Source organism: Poecilia latipinna, unplaced genomic scaffold, assembly GCF_001443285.1.
Source record: "Poecilia latipinna isolate Pla-1442-1.1 unplaced genomic scaffold, P_latipinna-1.0 Scaffold1378, whole genome shotgun sequence".
In the NCBI taxonomy this organism is placed as follows: domain Eukaryota; kingdom Metazoa; phylum Chordata; class Actinopteri; order Cyprinodontiformes; family Poeciliidae; genus Poecilia; species Poecilia latipinna.
In genome coordinates this window covers 104,996-123,689 of record NW_015113994.1, presented here as the reverse complement: position 1 = coordinate 123,689, position 18,694 = coordinate 104,996, and the positions used below count along the sequence as shown (strand labels likewise).

General features: G+C 36.7%; 2 protein-coding genes across 5 annotated transcripts in view; both read right to left on the bottom strand.

Moving 5' to 3' along the window:
- Positions 1-1,126: 1,126 nt before the first annotated feature.
- Positions 1,127-5,648, bottom strand: LOC106962160 (dihydrofolate reductase). The gene is made up of 6 exons (XM_015056391.1): positions 5,445-5,648; positions 4,638-4,687; positions 4,449-4,554; positions 4,186-4,312; positions 2,978-3,093; positions 1,127-1,964 (listed from the first exon to the last, which is right to left on the bottom strand). The coding sequence occupies exons 1-6, from the start codon at positions 5,549-5,551 to the stop codon at positions 1,874-1,876; spliced, it is 597 nt and encodes a 198-aa protein (XP_014911877.1). The 5' UTR covers positions 5,552-5,648; the 3' UTR covers positions 1,127-1,873.
- A 1,854-nt stretch (positions 5,649-7,502) lies between these two features.
- The window catches only part of cry1b (cryptochrome circadian regulator 1b), an 11,654-nt gene continuing 462 nt past the window's right edge, over positions 7,503-18,694 (bottom strand). For 2 of the 4 annotated variants that reach the window (XM_015056383.1, XM_015056382.1), the window contains exons 2-12: positions 18,075-18,332; positions 15,249-15,357; positions 14,337-14,479; positions 14,027-14,211; positions 13,511-13,599; positions 12,348-12,488; positions 11,913-12,224; positions 10,890-11,041; positions 10,393-10,595; positions 8,529-8,657; positions 7,503-8,181 (exon numbers count right to left, since the gene is read on the bottom strand). In XM_015056383.1, coding sequence (XP_014911869.1) covers positions 8,096-8,181; positions 8,529-8,657; positions 10,393-10,595; positions 10,890-11,041; positions 11,913-12,224; positions 12,348-12,488; positions 13,511-13,599; positions 14,027-14,211; positions 14,337-14,479; positions 15,249-15,357; positions 18,075-18,232 — 1,707 coding nt within the window. In that variant the 5' untranslated portion in view covers positions 18,233-18,332 and the 3' untranslated portion in view covers positions 7,503-8,095. Of the gene's footprint in view, positions 8,182-8,528; positions 8,658-10,392; positions 10,596-10,889; positions 11,042-11,912; positions 12,225-12,347; positions 12,489-13,510; positions 13,600-14,026; positions 14,212-14,336; positions 14,480-15,248; positions 15,358-18,074 lie in introns of all 4 variants that reach the window. The other 2 variants (XM_015056384.1, XM_015056381.1) reach the window with 2 other exon arrangements.

Below are 18,694 nucleotides of genomic sequence, written 5' to 3'. Positions count from 1 at the left end.
CAGCAGTCAGATTGATCATATCAAAACAAACAACAAACTTGGAAGAACATATTGGACATCTGTCACTGCTGAACGGTAAGTTTGTTTTCTGTAGTTTGGAGCAGGAAATACCTGGGAGTAGTTTTGTGTTTGATGTTTTCATGCTAAAAAAATATGAATTGTCACGTAGCTGTACAATTACAGTTAAAACCAAAGTTGATTAAATATGACTAATCACATTGAAGGGCGTACAGGGCCTGTAATCGATTTCTCTTTATCATCTGTTTTTGAATTTGATTTTCTTTTTCGGCCAAACTGGTTGTGAAATAAAATGTGCTCACTTTTCAAAAGAAAACAAGTCTATTTATAAATTTTCTGACAACATATTGTTCTTCCTGTCTCTGATTCTGTTGCTTTGTTGTGCCTCAACCAGAGCTGGAACACAAATTGAAGCGGATGTCAAGAGCCACGAGAGCGGCTCAGTGACGAATTTACCAGAAGTGAGTCCTTTTGATTCGTTTGGACTTGAGTTCACACTGATGACGTAAACTGGTAGTTCAAGTTGGTTGAGAGAAAATACACACTTCTACAGACATCAACTCAGTGGAGGGCCAAAGCAGTTGTATCTGTAGTTTCAAAATGTACATGTTCTTTAGGAGCTCTTTACATACATCTCTGCATATTGATCTGTAGTTTTTTTTTTACTTATTTAAACACCATTTGTTAAATTGTTACATTTTCATCTCTTGCTTCAGTCTGAAGGAAATGTCCAGCTTACTATGATTTTAGTAGTGCGCAAATAGTTTTTCCTGCTGATTATCCTTTCACACAGCTAGCCTCAAGCTGGCCTTTTTTCCTCTCCTGGTTACGTTGAACAGTGGCGGATAAAATATCGAAAGTGTCTAGGTTTTATTTACTGAAATCAACTGAATGTCACCGTTGTTGTTTGAATTGACCAGATAATTCAGAAGTGTTGTGAGTTTGGCGAGTTTCACAAACTAGGTGGTTCATGACGAGGGTTGCTAGAGCAAAATGTCAAGCGTCTGCATTCAAAGGGCACACGGGTCTTCTATCCCAAGCAAATGTGCACTTTCTGTCCTCTCCGATGGCACCATCTAGTGGCTAAAAAGACCAACTACTACGCGAATGTAAGGGAACGTTTTATTCACACGGAATTATTCACGTCGACATGTTGTAAATAGATTTTTAATTAAAAGCATAACAACTGTTTGTGTCTGAAGAAACGATCTCAAAGAGGAATACACTGAGTGAAATAATAATAATAATAATAATAATAATAATAATAATAAGCACTAAAACATGTTCTATTCAAAATAAATTACAAATTGCAACATTTGCCCACATCTGTTTAAATCACATTTAACACAAGTTGAATTATGTGTGTAACTCTCCAAAGTGTCAATCAGTTAAGGGAAAAGACCTGCAGAGTGACACACATTTCCATCGTTGGTGCGGAGGATTTTAAGGGAGGACAATACAAGGACCTAAAGAGTTAAAAGTTGACAGCTCTGGCCAAGAGGATGAACTTTTTAATACCAGAGTCTATCCAAACAAGAAGACTACAAATCTATGGAAAAATGGTTTTATTCAATTGTAAAATACTGATTGATTCCATAGGCAAATTAAGTGTTGTAACTCATTTCATTAATTAATTGTATGTACTTTATGCAGTATTAAAATACAGTATTAAATTGCACAAATTTACTGTGCAGTGTGTGATGAAAGTTATCTTCTTTTCAATTCAGTGTATATTATTTGCTGTCTTAAAACTCCACAGTTTGGTCAGGACATGATTCACCAAGGAGTGTAAAGATAAGTTTGTTAAAAACATTTTCGGCTTCTATTTTTGTAATTATTTCAATTGTTTTTCCATCTACATGGTATCATCCGTCTTCTTCTTGAAAACTTGGCATTTGAACCTGATCCCATTCTCCTCTTGAATTTCAATCGGCACATCTGGAAATCTTAGTTGGAAACAAAAGAAAAACAAGTAAGTCAGGGACAAAAATTAATACACACACACACACACATATATATATATATATATATATATATATATATTTACATATTGTAAAAACTTAAAAAGAAGACCTGTATGAAAACATAAAACATTAAATGCAGATTACGATCCTTGTACAAGGTTGTGAAAACGTTCCAGAGTAAATATAAAAAGAGGATTTTAAATGATCATTGTTTTTAGGAGAGTTGTCCAAGCCAACCTGACCATAATTGAAAATTTATCCATGACCCATCCAACTGCCAAAGTCCATTTCTGAATGGGTAAAAAACACAAAATGAATGTTTCTGAAGTGGTCTAGAAACAGATCCTGTTTGGGTTGCGGAGGGTCGATATTAAAAAGACCTTCCATGCTTGAAACTCTGAAATAGGACTATTCTTTAAAGGGGAGTAACCCAGCATGATACCAAAGCAATGTAAAGGACTTAGAGTCAGTTATAAAAAGCATTTAATGGCAGTTGTTGCTGCTAATCAGATATTAGACAATACAAGTTATTAGATTTAGAGGGCACCTTTTCAAATTTGACCAGGTTGGTTTAGATGTGTTGTGATGAACATTTGTTTGATAATCTGAAACCTCTCAGTGTGTCACAAAATCAAAAACAAAACACAACTGTTAGGGAGCTAATTAATTTTCACAGAATTAAGTTTATGATTTGAATTTAGTGATAATTTACTATTTCTTAACACAGGAACAAAATCTAACTTTGATGGACACATTGTTACTAATTTGCAATTCAGATTTCTTCTATTCATAGCGGCAAAGCTCTGGTTTGGGTCAGCAAACCCTTTTAAGCTTCACTGACAATATTGCTGACTCTTGCTTTCCATTTCTCTGCCACGGGACAAATAGCTCTGTCACTAAACAGCTTAAAAGCAGGCAGGTTTCAAATGCATCGCTCCAGTTTTCAGAAAAGAAAAACAGATGCTCATCAGTTTCAGAATGAGACGAAAACTTACGTTTCCTGTAATTTAAATAATTCTCTGTCAAAATCAGGAAAGAACACATCACAGTCAAAGTCGGCCATGACATCGGTCAGGTAAAGAAGGTCACACCACGGGTGCTTCAATGCATCCTGGTAGGGCAGAGCAGACCGCAGAAAATACACTTACACTTCAAATATTAATCCGAAATACATCATTGAGACTTCGGATTATTAGCTCTGAAATGGTTCAAATTACTTAAACTAATATTTAATATAAGTCCACACCTTGTTGATTTAAAAAACCATTGCAAAACACACAAACTTTAGGGATGGATAGATGGAAAACAAAAATTATGGTCTGTTTATGTACCTTGCTGCTCTGAGAGTAAGCTTCAATTTTACCCTAAACAAAAGAATAATGCACTTGTTGTTCTGCCTGTCTGCTAATGTTCTGCTAAGTCCATTCTCTAAATCACAGTTTCTGTCTTTATTCTAGTTGATTAGAAAAGGAATTCTGGCAAAGCCGGGATTTATACGCAACCGGATAAATAATTCAACCATTTACAACAAGAGGGAATTTCTAACAATAGGAGGCCAAAAAAGGGAGAAAGGAAAGTCAGATAAGCACATTGTTAAAAAAAATTAAGCTTAACACGTGCCTAATTTTCACTACTTGCTAAAACATCAGCAATGCAACTCAAGTATCTTCTAAAACCAACAGGAAAAGCCTCATGCAAGTTAATTATTGTAATTAAACCCTTTTCAATCAATTCCTTTTTGCTTAGAACTATGCTAGGACATTGCAAATGTGCAAATGCTAAACACTTAAGCGCTACAAGGTGTAGGTGCATCATTCTGCCACTAGATGGTACCACATATTATTCGAAGTATTTTATTTGCACTGTATTTAGCATATTGTCGATCATAATTCGGAGAACTACCACAGTTCACTATACTAACATCAACATGATGAAACTTTGAGGCCATTCTGGAGACATCACTGAGTTGCTATACTGAAAACAGAAGAAAATTTGTGTTGTTTATTTCTATTATATGTTATTTTATTTTAATCTTCAATTTTCCAACCTTGTTTCAAATATAAATATAAAACTTTACTGAAACTAACTATACTTAGGTGCAGTTGTGTTGATTCTGAGCCCGTTTGAATAAAAAAATATACCAAATTATGTTAAAGTATCTTAAAAATGTTCTGTTGTTAAAATATGGACCAGGTTGATTCACCTCATAGACCTGCGTCCCACCAAGAATCCAGACGGTCTCTATTATGCCAGACAGGGGGGGCTGAGCAGCCAGGCGGACAGCGCTCTCAAAGTCTTGACACAAGAAGTGGGCATGATCTGGGACAGAGCTGTGAGAAAAATGAATTCACAGAAATAAGGAAAAGAAGAAAAAAAAAATGAGTAACCTGTTTATGAAAATCAGGAGTTTTTGCTAAAGCTCATATATCTACATATAAATGTAGGATTTTGTGGAACAATACCCACCTCAATGTTTTACTGAGCACTACATGCAGCGAATTGGCCAGTGGAAATATATTTTCGGGATGGGAATTCCAGCAGAGTCGCCCCCAAATCAGCAAATTCATTTTACCTGCAGAATAACAGAATATGACCTAAAAATGTGCTCAAGCTGGAGCCTTAAAACAGTTTTCTTGAAGTAACGTTGAGCACTACCTGGTCGCGACACTCTTGTGATGGTGTTCAAAAAGTACTGGAATTCAGATCTGTGGATATCATAGTTTCCACATTTAGTCCAGAAACATTTAGTTTTTGCTCACTGATTCCACATACTGATGTTTTTGCACATGCAGAAAATATGGTGGAAAAGGAAACATTAGCAGCTCCACTTCCATCCCACACAGGACACCAGTTTAACAGCTGTACAGGGTTGCTCATAACATACTCTATGTGATGCAAATTAAAGTACAATATGTTAACATCAGCGTGCACACTGATAATTCTTAGAGAGCTTTGAAGCCAATCTACTATCTGTGAGTGACTGTACAGTTCTTTTTTAATTATCCACAATTTTCTACCATTTCTTTAATTTTACTGCTATTCTAAAGTTCATTGATCAGTCTATAACTTATTCATTGGCTGTGTGAAGGTGATTAATACCAAAGCGACTTCACCACAGAGCTTAACTAATGCCACACTCGTGAGTAGGGTTAGGGTTAAATATCAGATTACTGCATTTCCTTTGGTGAAATTTTGGAATACTGTTAAAAAAAAATATAAAGGATAATTCTGGTAAAATTAATTAAACCTCAACAAATGAACAAAGGAATTTTTAAGTAACTTTTACGCTTCGATAAAACTCCTACTGATGATTATTAAAACAATACATGCCTTTTTACGTAGAAAAACAGTAAGAGCATCGTTTTCGTCATTTTTATTCTACAGCATTAAAAAGTCAAAAGTCGAGCAGCCTTGAGTACATAGCACAATATGTATGCAGCTGTGTTATGCTGCTATTCTTACGGTAAACTCCAGGGCAGCGTCCCGTCTTTCCCCATCCCCATGTTGTTACATGTCGCCGCTATGAGGCGAACGGGTTTCTTCTGCACTTTTTCCCGATCCTTCTCCATCTCCAGCAACAGGCGGTGTAGAAAATCTCAACCAGGAAGCAGCGCAGGTTGGCGGTCTGCAACATGAAGCTGCATGTGTGGTGAGCGAACATTTTATTGAATTTGCACTGAGCTGTCCCCGCCCACCGACCGGCTGCTGCCATTGGACACGGTGCAGCTTTTCCTCGTTTTTTTTTTTTTTTTTTTTTGTCACAAAACCGTGACCGAGTGAGTCGCTGGCAAAGATTACATAAGAATGATCAAATGTGATGTATCTTAATGTAGTGCTTCCAAAGATTAGAGTTGTGATATGTATTTGAAGCGCAAGTCGTAATCAAACAATTTTGCAATGTTTGCCTATTCACGCAATTGGGACAACGTGCATAGCAGCAGTTTGGTTTAGACCTGGTTGATAAAAATGACTTGAAAATGAAAATGACTTGCATGTGGTTTTCCTTATGTGATGGTTTCTGTTTTGACTGAAGCCGAGAGAGAGAGAGAAAAAAAAAACACTTGCACATAAAGCGGCCTATTCCTTTAACTCTCTCTGATTTCTCTCTCATATTTGAACAAGAAAAAAATTGAACACAGAGGTTTTCTGTCATTTAGCTTACAGTTATTACCATGATCGACATAAATGTGGCATTTCGCAGCTGCTTTGGCCAAATGATGAGCTTTTCTCGAAGTACCAACTGGTTTAGTGTAAAATGACAACAGCAACAAAAATGAAGCACCGCATGTTTGTTGAGTGTGGTGAGCGTACATGGTGCTGCAGGGTTATTTCTTATCTAAAGGTCTTGGGAAATTTGCTAAAGTGCACGGGTGGATCCTTTGACACCCAAAAAATTTGGAATGACAATGAAGTTCACTTTACCAGTAAACATAAAATACAGCCCTCAGTAAAATTTCTGGCTTATGTAGAGAAAGAAATGTGCAGTCAAAGATCCTTTTGTGCATGTTCCAACTTCGTTAAAATGGCATAGGATAAGTCTGAATGCTGAACACGGACATGCCCATAGTATTGCCAATAATTTTATTAATTTATTTGTTTTTTTTAGGGGGGGGGAGGAGGGGGAATTGAATAAATGTACTGTACTGCAAAGTTGGATTTTTCTAGTTTTCAGTGTGCGATAATGCTACTGCATGAAAAAAAAAAAAAAAAGTCTTGTTAGGATTTCTACACATCGGTACCATGAATGCCAATTAAGGTCTTTTCATCTTTACTACTCAAACATTTAGAGGCATGTCAGTTTGTTTGTTGGCATTGTGTTCAATACAGAATGGACTAAAGATTGGGCATTATTTATAAGATTGGTACAGTATTTTTAGGTCCCTATTCTCCAGTGATGTTCTTCAAGAGCCAGAGTCCTGCAACTTTTAGATATGTTAATTCTCGTGATCTTTTCTTGAAAAAGGAAAACTTATAAAAACAAAAAGTGAAAAACTTTTCTACATGAAAAAATGTCTAAATTTTCATGCAATTAATTCTCGGATTATAAAATGAGTTAAAGAAACTGAAATCAGGATTTTGGAATGTTAAATGATTTATTTAAAATTATTCTTTACTGTATACTTTTTGGGTATGCTTCCAGTAGAATTGCATACTCTTCAATGGAGCTCCAATCTGACCAGTTGCTGCAGGAAATGCAGACGTGTTTGAATGACTTCAGCTGCATTTCATTTTGCTAGAAGGCCTGACTTGCTGTTTTATGGAGTATTTTCAATTCTAAAATGCCACCAACAACCATTGCATTTAAATATCAGGTTACTGCATTTCCTTTGGTGAACAGAAAAATGGAAGTTTTATCTCACAAAATCCAAATGCAAAACTTTATCATTTTTTGTCTTTTATTGTCATGTCAAAACATTCAGAAAATTGCCGTTATTTATACAAAACACATTTATGATCACTTAGGTGACAAAAGAATATATATTTAAATTATAATCTTTACATTTCAGTACCTTTGTTCATAGACCACAGCCAAATATACAAAAACAGAAAATCAGTTCCAAATATTTACAAAATGATTAATATTGACTGGCTTCTACTAAGACTCTTAGCTTAGAAAACAAATCTCAACTTTTGTGGAATGAAAACTCCAAATTGTTCATTGTTGTGCTGAAACAACAGGCATTTTATTTGTGTATATGAATTTAAGAAAATGCTTTACTCTTCCATCAAAATGCTAAATGATGTGAGGAAATATTATTGTTTAGCAGGTTCATCATGCTCGCAGTTACACACTGCAGTGGAAGACAACAGGCTGCTTCATGTCATTTTTGCATGGTTTGGTCTGATATATTACAGTTTTATGACTTTGTACCTGAGAGGTAAACCAGCTCCCATCCTGCGACTAACACATGTTAACAGGCAATATCTGAAATGCTAGCAACTCATAATTTATTTAATGTCTACAACTTCCTGCATAAAAGAAATACTGAATGGTACCAGCAGATTAACGGTCTCATCTCCATCGTCATTAGGCGGGAGTTAGTTGTTGCTACTGGAGGACATGGAACAGAAACCATGTGACGGATTATTAATATCCATTATTAATATCCAAGCTATTTGCTGTGCTTCCAGGATTTGAAGCTGCATTCAGGTTCCGCCTCTTCATGACGCCGTTTCTGCGAGGACTGTCTCCTTCCAACTATCAAATATGACACAGGAGAGACATTGACAAGATTTCAGACACATTAGCAAGCAGCTTTCATTGATGAGTGACAAAAAATGCTGTTACAGCCTATTATAGTGCTGAGGATATATTACATGTTCTCCTCAGAGTATTAGTGATGCTCCATAATAATTCATTGTATTCCTCTTCCACTTGTAAACAACTTAGAGCAGCTCTGCAGGCCACATTTCAGACGCTGGGTATCACGCTCAAGTCTCATGAGAAGCAATTTTAATCTTGAATAACATGATTCATTCTTCTGTAAAAATCTTAGCGTACTGAGAATAATGCGCAACTTAATTGTATTCTTAAAGTTGCCGTACCTGTTTGAGATGTTCCCTCCTGCACCAGGGGGCTTTCAAAGGACCCTGCAGCAGAGTAAGCGTTGACTCCTCCAATGTTGCTACCATTTACGCCATTGTTGGGATTTGCTGGAACAGTTGCAAGTAGCCCTGAAACATAAGCAGCATTTCATGCTTATTCATTGTGTACCTCTAGATTAAAATTGGTATCCTCCTACATGGGATTAAATTGTTCGATCATGCTGCCATCTGATATGCACAGAGACCTGGATACAAGACTTCAGCAATTACTCACATTAAGTATAAAAACAGTGGTAAAGTGAACAACGTGTTTATGTGTTTCATGCTTTACTACCAGCAGTAAAACAAATTTCCCTTCAGAATAATGATAGTTTGCCTTGGAAAAGTATTCATGGCCCTTGAACTATTTCACATTTGTCACAGTACAACCAGAAAATCAAATGTACTTTACAGCAGTTTTATGAGTGAGAGTAACACAACGTCGAGTACAACTAAAGTGTAAGACAAAAGGATGCATAATTTTCAATTAAGGTTTGCCACAAGCCACACTGGTGACACAGCAAACGCGTTTATGAAGCCGCTTCACTCATATGAGACCAAAAAGCAACCATTTGAAATGCTACTGATGGAGAAAAACTGAAGTTGCATTGCTTAACGGTTTTGAACATAATGTCATGCAACCATTTTATTTACAGAGATTGTTACTTTGCATTTACACTGTAGGTTCTAAAAACCAAGCCATTTACACAGACGATGTTCCCTGACACTGACCCGCTCTGCCTTCTGCAGGACTGTGGCGGCTATCTGGGAAAACAGATTTCTGCCCACGGCAACATCAAGAGTCCAAACACACTGATGTCAAATATAAATGGCATTGATGTCTAAATGGTCTCACAGTGGTTACAATTAAATGCTAAGTAGTGGCAACTTAGCTTTCCTGGTAACACTTTATTTGAAGGGGTGTGCATAAGACTGACATGACACCTGTCATGAACATGAACGAGTCTTTATGAATGTTTATGACAGTTGTCATGAAGTGTCATTCGGTAAATAATGACAATTTTAATGCAAAGTTGCTCTAAAAGTTGCATTGAAAGTCCATTAAAAGTGCCAACTTTGCATGATTTTGTAAATTATGATAATTCAATGCAAAGTTGGCATTTTTAATGGACTTTCAATGCAACTTTTAGAGCAACTTTGCATTAAGTGTCATTATTTACCGAATGACACTTCATGACAACTGTCATAAACATTCATAAAGACTTCTTCATGTTCATGACAGGTGTCATGTCAGTCTTATGCACACCCCTTCAAATAAAGTGTTACCGCTTTCCTGATAAAGTGAGTTAAATGGGTGAGTAGTAAAGTGACAAAAAGTAAATAGAGGTTATATTTTGAAAGGGGCTGTACTTATAAACTTACTTATTTTCCTCCCCATAAATATTTTGTTTGTTTTATCTGTATGAAAACTTACAACTTTCGTAAGAGAGGAGAACACAGCAGCAGATTGTACTGTGAGAAATGTTAGAAGAATACAGCTACACCTTAAAAGTAGTAGAACAGAAGAAGTTGTCAATGAGTGGGAACATGTCTGGACCTGTTTTACTGCTCTAGAGTTTGGGTCAGAGGAAAGAAACAAGATCTACTAGGTTATGTGACGATGTGACTTAGTGTCTAAGACAGACTGACTGCTTGTGTCAGTCTTTTTTCACGGTCGATGTAGGAATAAATTGAAGATCTGTCTCATTCTTTTTTCTAGATTTAAGTGGTTCTTACAGCTGCCTTCAACTTTGCCATTCATTACATCTAATATTAATCTACAGTGTGCTTGAAGATTTAACAATCATTAAGCTCTAGTCTTTACCCAGTCCTTTGTAGCAGGAGAGCTGCTGGTAAATCTGCTTCATCCTCTCGATGTTGACGCGGCTGGCCTCAGCGTGGTTCACCATGGGTCTGGGGTAGTCGGTTCCTATGATACACTTGGCTGCCTTCTGCACATCCTCCGGGGCATTCCAAGGGTCATAGATGTATTTTGCAGGAAAACCCCTCAATACAGGCAAGTAACGACTGAAAAAAGAAAAAGGAAGATGTGCAAAATGAAACACAGGGACAAAGCACCCTTTGTTTTCACTGTATTAAGGAGCACTTTTTCATAGGCACAGTGAAGATACAAGATGCACTTGCTATTTTTGCAATTTTCTGAAACCATCTGACATTCCTTCCCCCCCATGTGAGAGTTTAGAAAAGCACAAGTTAACCATGAGATTTTGGTTTCCCAGTTTAATCTCTGTGGGAAGCACAAATCAAACACCCTAACCTTAAGACAAATGTTTTTATATTCATGTGAAAGCAGTGACTGACCGAATGTAGTCGCCACTGGGGTCAGTGCGTCGACCAAATCCCATGGGACAGTAGCAGTGGAAAAACTGCTGGAAAAATGAACTGCAGGAAAGCCACATCCAGCTGCCGGCGTTTACACTCCAGTCTGCATCGAGTAGCAACTCCTCAAAGACCTGCGAACAAACAACAACACTGTACTACTTCCATTTATTCCAATGTTTATTTAAATGACTCAACTGGGAAGTTAATTGTGACGCATTCTGTCACAAGTTTACATTCACTTAATCTCATGATTTTGGAATTTGATGTTTTTTTTCAGGATGAAAAACAGCAACAACTTCACTGAAATCTAAACTCAGGAATTATATTCAGATATGTGAATTTATGAGGGCTTTTCCTCACATCTACACATTCATATACAAACACAAATATTTTATTAACAGTCTTTCATGAACAAGCTGTGGATGAATGAATGACAAATTACTGGCGCAGAACTGGTGCAGTTTATTCAAATCGGTCGGTTTCCTTGACAGACTTTGCTTTTAAAAATATTTCCCAAGTGTTCAGTACAGCTGAAGTCAGGACCGTTCCAGAAGCTTATCCTGGTTTATCTATTTCAAAACCATCTTCGCTGTGTGTTTGGGATCACAGCCCTGTCAAAACACCCCACTGTGTTCATCCTTCACCTGAGCCATATAGACGGATTGCAGCAGACAGAGGGAAACGACTGCAACATCAGTGCCACTGACTACAGGAGAAGAGGTTCCATGTTCCCATGGACTAAGAGACCATGCACTTACTTTTACCATGCAAAAGTTAACCATGTATAACATTAAGCTTCTGGAAAGCCTTGAACTTAATGCAAAACCTTTGTGGGTAATGCTCTGATGTTGTGTTGGTGCCAGAAACCAACCAGCTTAAACATATTTCCTCATATTTGAGGAAATATTTCCTCATATTTGAGGAAATATTTCCTCATTTGAACCAGATCTTGGTTCAAATGAGGAAGGAAGTGGATTTTTTGTTTCTCCTCGTTATTCTTACTTTCATGCCTTCTTCCCAGCTGATCCAGAGGTCTCCCCTTGTGAGGAAACAGGCCACAGCGTGCCGGGCCAAATGATGGATCCAGCCCTCCTGTCTCAGCTGGGTCATTATAGCATCAATCCATGGATAACCTGTTCGTCCCTCTGCCCACTTGGCCAGTGCTTCCGGGTTTCGGTCCCAGGGTATTTGAAGACACACGGGGTTCCCCTCCATCTTATCAAAGCAGGGGTTGATGGTGGCCGTTGTGTAGAAGAATTCCCTCCATAAGAGCTGGCCATAAAGGGACAGAGGTGGCGTGCTGTTCTTCTTCACCTGATAAATTAAGAAACAAGCCTGTTATTTGTTATAATGGCACATTTTCAGTTATTACAGAATATACGTTTAGCTACCGTATATTGCAAAGAAATGTTTTTCATCTGTCAGGATCATGTCTACCTTTTTGTAAAGATCTGTGAGTTTGAAGTAGAAGAGCCGACAGGAGAGACATCCAAAGCGCAGATACGGGCTGAGGCCAGTAGGAGCGGCCAACAGCGAGTTGGAGTTCATTCGAGGACGCTCAAAGTTTGCCACCCACGCCTGCAAAAACATGTAAAAAATATTATTATTGCTTTTAGCAACATTTTTATAGCTGACTGCAAAAGAAACAGAACTGACAAGAATAACTTACTTATAAAATTGTTTCAAGTCATTTTTAAATCAAAAAGAGTTTTTAAAGATTATCGTGCAATGCCTTACGGACGCATTAATCTGTGACATTTTTATTTAGCAGCTTTCTGCCACAATAAAAACCCGACAGGAAGGGAAAAAGCACAGATAGCCAAGTTTCTAGCTGTTTCTGGTGAAAATGTTGATTTAAGCATTTGGAAAGCATTGAAATTTAAAGGAAGAAACAAACATTTGAAATAAAAAATGATAGTTATTAATTGATGCTAGTCAAAACTGGAGACTTAATTAGAAATAAAAATGCTCTGAAAGAAGACCTTTCAGTCAGTAAAAGCCGTTATTTGTTACAACTGTAAATTCACTTCTGCCAGCATCCATAAGCCTTTTATTATTCATCTGAGAAATTCCTCTTCTCAGTCTACATTTTCTGATACCCTTTACCGATTTAAAATTGTTCAAAAACTTGAATTTGAGCTTCAAATTATATGTGGTGAAAAAGTAAGTTTCACAATCAGCAATAACTTTTAAAATATTGCTGATTGTGGATTATTTTTTATGCACACCCATCATGCCCAGATAATAATTGACAGTTATAATTTGTTAAGTTTTAGAACAGGGGTCAGTTGTATACTCTAAAAAACACCAAAAAAGGCTGTTAATTTTATGCAACTACACGTCATTAAGGTAATGAAGAACCGGAGTATTAAAAACAAAGCCCCTAACCTTCTGCTGTCCTCTCTGAACAGAATGCATATGTTGAAAGTAGTAGTAAAATTATCTCTTCATATCAACATGTTTACAGCCAAAAACTAAATTAAAATCATGAATTAATTGACTATTCAAACACTAGATTGTGAAAGAAGCTATTTTCCCATGTGAGTTCAATGATTACATGTATTTCATTGGGTCAGTACTTTAAAAAGGTAAATTTTTACCTTCCTCTCCAGATGTCGTTCTAACCTCATGAGGGCTTCTGTTTCTCCGCCTGGCCAGACTGCAGTGCTGAGGCCCTCTGTCTCAAAACCTACCAGAGGAAAAGGGTTGTTAGTTCATGGCTTTCAGAAACGAAGTGGATCAATTAGATTTAGATACCTAGTTGCAACATTCTGGGTTATTTTAGGTTAACCGACCAATAATATTCATTGATCTTGAGAATAGAAAAACTAATACTGTAATGAAACGAGTATTAACAGTTGTGGTTTAAAGCAAAGAGGGAGGTTTGCTAAAAAGCTTTACAATTTCAATAATAACCAAGAAATGTGTCAAAATTAAAATTCTGCAGCGGGGTTTATGTATTAGGCATGAAAAATAAAATAGTCTTTCTTCCTCTAAACATAGTTTAGCGTAACGGACGAACCGGAAAATACATTTATCACCATTCCAGGTCGAAACAAATAGGTGGCGGAGCCTATAAACACATTTCACAAAGTTAAAATGAAGAAGCAGCTCACCAAGCTCTTCAAGGGATGGAACTCCAAACTTGTCATCATGATCATGAGCAATTGGAGTGGTGCAGCTTTTTATTACTTCTGATGTGATTGTCTCTGCAGGCAGCTCCACAGAATCCATTCGGTTAATTATAGCCTGGAAGCGCTTATATGTAAGTGGAGGCTGACCACCATTGAGTTCTATAATCCTTTAAGAGACAAAAAAGGTTTTTTTAAGGAAGCCCTTACATGCAAACATAGTATGAAAACAACAGCTTTAAATAGGTTGATTGCCACAGGAAATTATCCCAACAAATAATCCAGACTAACTCACTTGTCCAGATTATAGAGAGTGTGTGAAATCCGGACAGTGACTTCCACGCCGGCCTCACTGGCTAGTTTCTGGATGGCAGCGTCACGTTCCTTTCCAAATGGCTCAGAGTCATATTCATAGGATAACCGCGTAATATTCCATTCCTAGGAAACAAATGATCACACAAAGACTGAGAAACACAATACTGGAGTGTGTTTAAACACAATTAGTTGTTTTATTTAACATCATAAATTTGTCCAAACCGGCGTGAATGTGCAAACACCAAAATCTGATTGTCAATACAGAATTCTGTCAATATTTGGTTTATAAAAGGATATGAAAAAACTTAGATATCATCACAGATCCATTTTTTATTAAAACAGATGAGTAGAATAATCAACACAATCACTAACAGGGCAGCACACAATTTAAAACTATCCAAATGAAAATGTTTTTGACTTGCTGGAAAATGTAATCAGTTCATTTTTTTTGCAAGAAAAAAGTATCCGATTTATAGACTTCTTATAATTGTTTACTTGATTTACCCTGTAATGCTGCCTCTATTGTCCTTGTACTGATATGTTAGATGTTTTAATTAATGGGTTCTTGAATCACTTTTAACAACCACGATACTGTAGAATTATACTGCTAAAGTTTGTATTTTCATATACTTTTATTGAAGCTTGAGTGAACTTGATCTAATGTTGTATTTTATCAGTTTTGACTCATTAGTTGTTATGTTAGCTTATTTAATGCACCAGGTGGAGGACAGAACTCCAAATAATTCATTAAGCTCTAGATGCATATAAAAAGTTAAACTTAATTCAATTTCACCATTTTTTTTAACCTCATGGTTTTACTTTTTCGAAAAAACACATCAGTTAATTCTCATTTTCACCTAGATTAACAAAAACTCGGAAGTAATTTTCATACCCTGAAAAGGCGAGGGAAGACATCTGTGGGTTGGCCTCTGATCACAAACAAGCGGGAGTTAATTTTGCGCAGGCTTGCATCCAGATCCTCTAAACAATGCAGCAAAAACCTGAGAAGACAGAAGGACAGACGTTACCAAATGACTTATATTTCATGCTCACAGATACACAGAATGCAATCACAAGATCAGTACTGACAAGCATAGTTGATCTGAACGAACTCTTTAGAGGTTAGATACACCACGCAATTCAGCAGACATTTATTTTTATGACTGTCATGTGGGACCATGTTAGGGAAAAACAACCGAAGGCCCTGAATTATAGGAGACTTTAACTGCTTCAATGAGAACCTCTGAAATTATGGTTGACAAGTTAGTTTAAAAAGTAAACCACATAAAAACATCAAATGCTGCTGAGCTGCTCAAGACTAATCTGAAGATATTCATTATGATGAAAACCAAAATAAACCTATACTGTTTGTTCCTGCTTTAAAAAAAAAAAAAAACTATTGTCAAGATTGAAAGAGTCCTTAATCTTTAAATATAAAAATGGTGAAAGCAGACTCAGGTGTTTTTGTATATTTTAATTGTTTATCTGATTCGATATAGAGCCATAAGATGAAAACACATTTTATGGAGCATCTTCCCATAATTTCTCCACTTAGAAAGTTCTAATTTTCTTACATACATGGCATAAAACTTGGATCTGAAAGGCTTTATATTAAATACATTTCTCAGAAGTTTTATTTATGCACTCTCATATTAGCCTGTGGCTAAAAATAAGAACACATGTTAACTAACCGTGGCATAGAATGATTCAGCACAAAAATTATGGATCAATATTAATGTTCTTAAATTAAAGAAAAAATGCCAAAAAAAACCCCACTTTATCCAGTCATATTTCTTAAATTAGAATACTATTGAAAAGTGTCTTTATTTGACTTACTGATTTCATTAAACAATATAGATTAACTGCAAACAAATTAACTTGTTACAGTGACTCAAACACAAGCATTAATGAACAGAACATTATGGGGAAATATGTAATATGTGGAATTATGGAAACAACAATGAAGTGTACAGGAAGAAATACGGTAATGTGGAGAGCTCCTTGGTGAATAAAAGCGTATAATTGTAGGCTAAAGCTATCAGCACACCGACACTGTTTCTGAGTCTTTCATAAAAACTGAACAGCTAAGAAAGAGAACTAGCAATACGGTGATTAGGCCGGCAACTCATTGCCTGGAGCCTTAACCAAGACATGAGTGGTCTACACTGTTTGTGCCCAGATAACATTAGTCCAAATGAAATCAGAGTTCAAAAAGTAATTTGGGCTGAAACAGCACGTGGCTACTACTAAATGTACCACACAGTACCAGATTAACTGCGGAAAATCTACAATTTCCATGCGGAACATGATGTATCAAAGATATAATTTATTTACTAACCAGTTAAATACAAATAAGATGAATGATTAAATTGCAAGTGGGTTCACATTCCTAGGAATCTTTAAATTTTTCCACTTGTGTTTATTAATGACATAGACGATGGTGATTTCCTCCAAATCAGCTGGAATCAACAATCAGCTTCTTATTCTGGTTTTGAGATGCAAGCTGTTCTCTGGTTGATCCCCTCCAAGTAGGCTGACTCACTGCAGTGGATAACACCATTAATAGTGTCATCAGCAAATCTGATCATCGTGCGTGTACTGTGATTCTGCACAGTTATTAGTCTACAGATGTATACTCTATCAATAAATGCAAAAGACTAAACCCAGGGAGACTAGCAACTAATGTATGGGTGGTGAAGTATCCATTTTCTGCTTCAAACAAAACTCGGTCTACAAAAGAAATTCACTTGGATAGACTGAAAGTAGTGTTTCTCAATAATATGAAAGAGCATGAGATGATGAACTAACTTATGATTATAAATGAAAAATGTGGATTTCTAAAAATGGCAGATTATAAATGTTATTTTGTGCATAGCACCGAGATTTGGGGAAACATTTTTATAATCACATAATAAAAAAAGTCAAACACATTATCTACAGTTCTGAAGTAACTAAAATACAAATGTTTGATTGTGATGAATACCACGTTAGTAAGTATTTCAGCATAGCAGCTTAACAACCCGTTGGGATCCTTCTTCTGTGAGAAGTGCCGCTGAACAAATAGTGTAGGATAAGCATATAAATTTCAAAGTGTTTTTAAATAGTCAGTCAAACAGGAGATCATCACTATCTCTTATTAGGAGTATAATAATTAATATTTGACAGTACTATAATGATTCCATAAAATTCAGATTTTAAATCTGATACTTTAAGTCGTGTTAAACTGTTGCCTTTTCGCATTTCTGAACCCAAGTGACCAAACACTTGTTTTTGGCAGTTTATACAGCACCCTACTTTTTGGCTTTCTTAAATATTATATGTGATGACAGGGTAGACTAAGAGACAGCAAATGAGAAATAAAGTCATGTAAACATTTCCTTATTCTTAGTTACATGCATGGTATTATGGTCTCTATTGAAACTTTGAATTAAAGTTAATGATTCATAAGATATTTATTCTCCATCCGTCCATCTATTTTTTATACCTGCCTAATCCTTGCAGGGCTGGTCTTCATAGCAGTCATGGGGATTGTTTTCTTTGGATGGAGGAAGGATACCAGAGAAAACTCATACAAGCAAACCCCACAGAGAAAGTCTTCAGCTGGGCAAAAGTAATTTCGTAGCATCTAATTCATACCCTTTAGTTGAAGTTGGTCCACAACTCTCCAAGGAGGCGTTCAGATAAATATCTTTATGACCCCTTCTGTCCAATCTCTTACCTCCATCTATTGATGCCCACACTAGAGGAACCAGCGAACCATGGGTCCAGGATGTAGATGCATCGCAGGGTGTCTGTACCCCGGATAGAGTCCCTCAGAGCCGGGTTGTCGTGCAGCCGTAGTCCCTTCCTAAACCAATGGATGGTGTTGACTCCCATGCTGTCTGAATTCTTTAGCGCAGCGTTGAAAATAAAGAGGGTGGTCCTTCCAGTGGCAAAACAAAAACAAACCAAAGAGGGTGTCCGTTCACGTTTTTCTCTGTCAGTAGACAAAAATTAAAGATGGAGTTTTCAACCTGCTCCGCAGTTTTTAGTACGTTTGTCCAGTTTAACCTTGCTCCATGGCTTTATCCACCGAGTTGGGTTTGCTGAGCAGCTCTGGCTGCATGTGTAGACGGCAGATAAAGCCCGAAACACAGTGAAAACACACACAAATCTAATCAAGCTCAGTTGTTATAATCAAATGGAAACATTTACAAAAAATAAGCTGAAAATTAAACTATTTCAAGCTAGTAGCAACAATTAAAGAAAAAGCGAGTGTAGAAATACGACACCGTCAGACGGTTCAAACGCACGTTGCTAACACGCAAAAAAACTTCAAAACGTCCAAATGTTTACGGT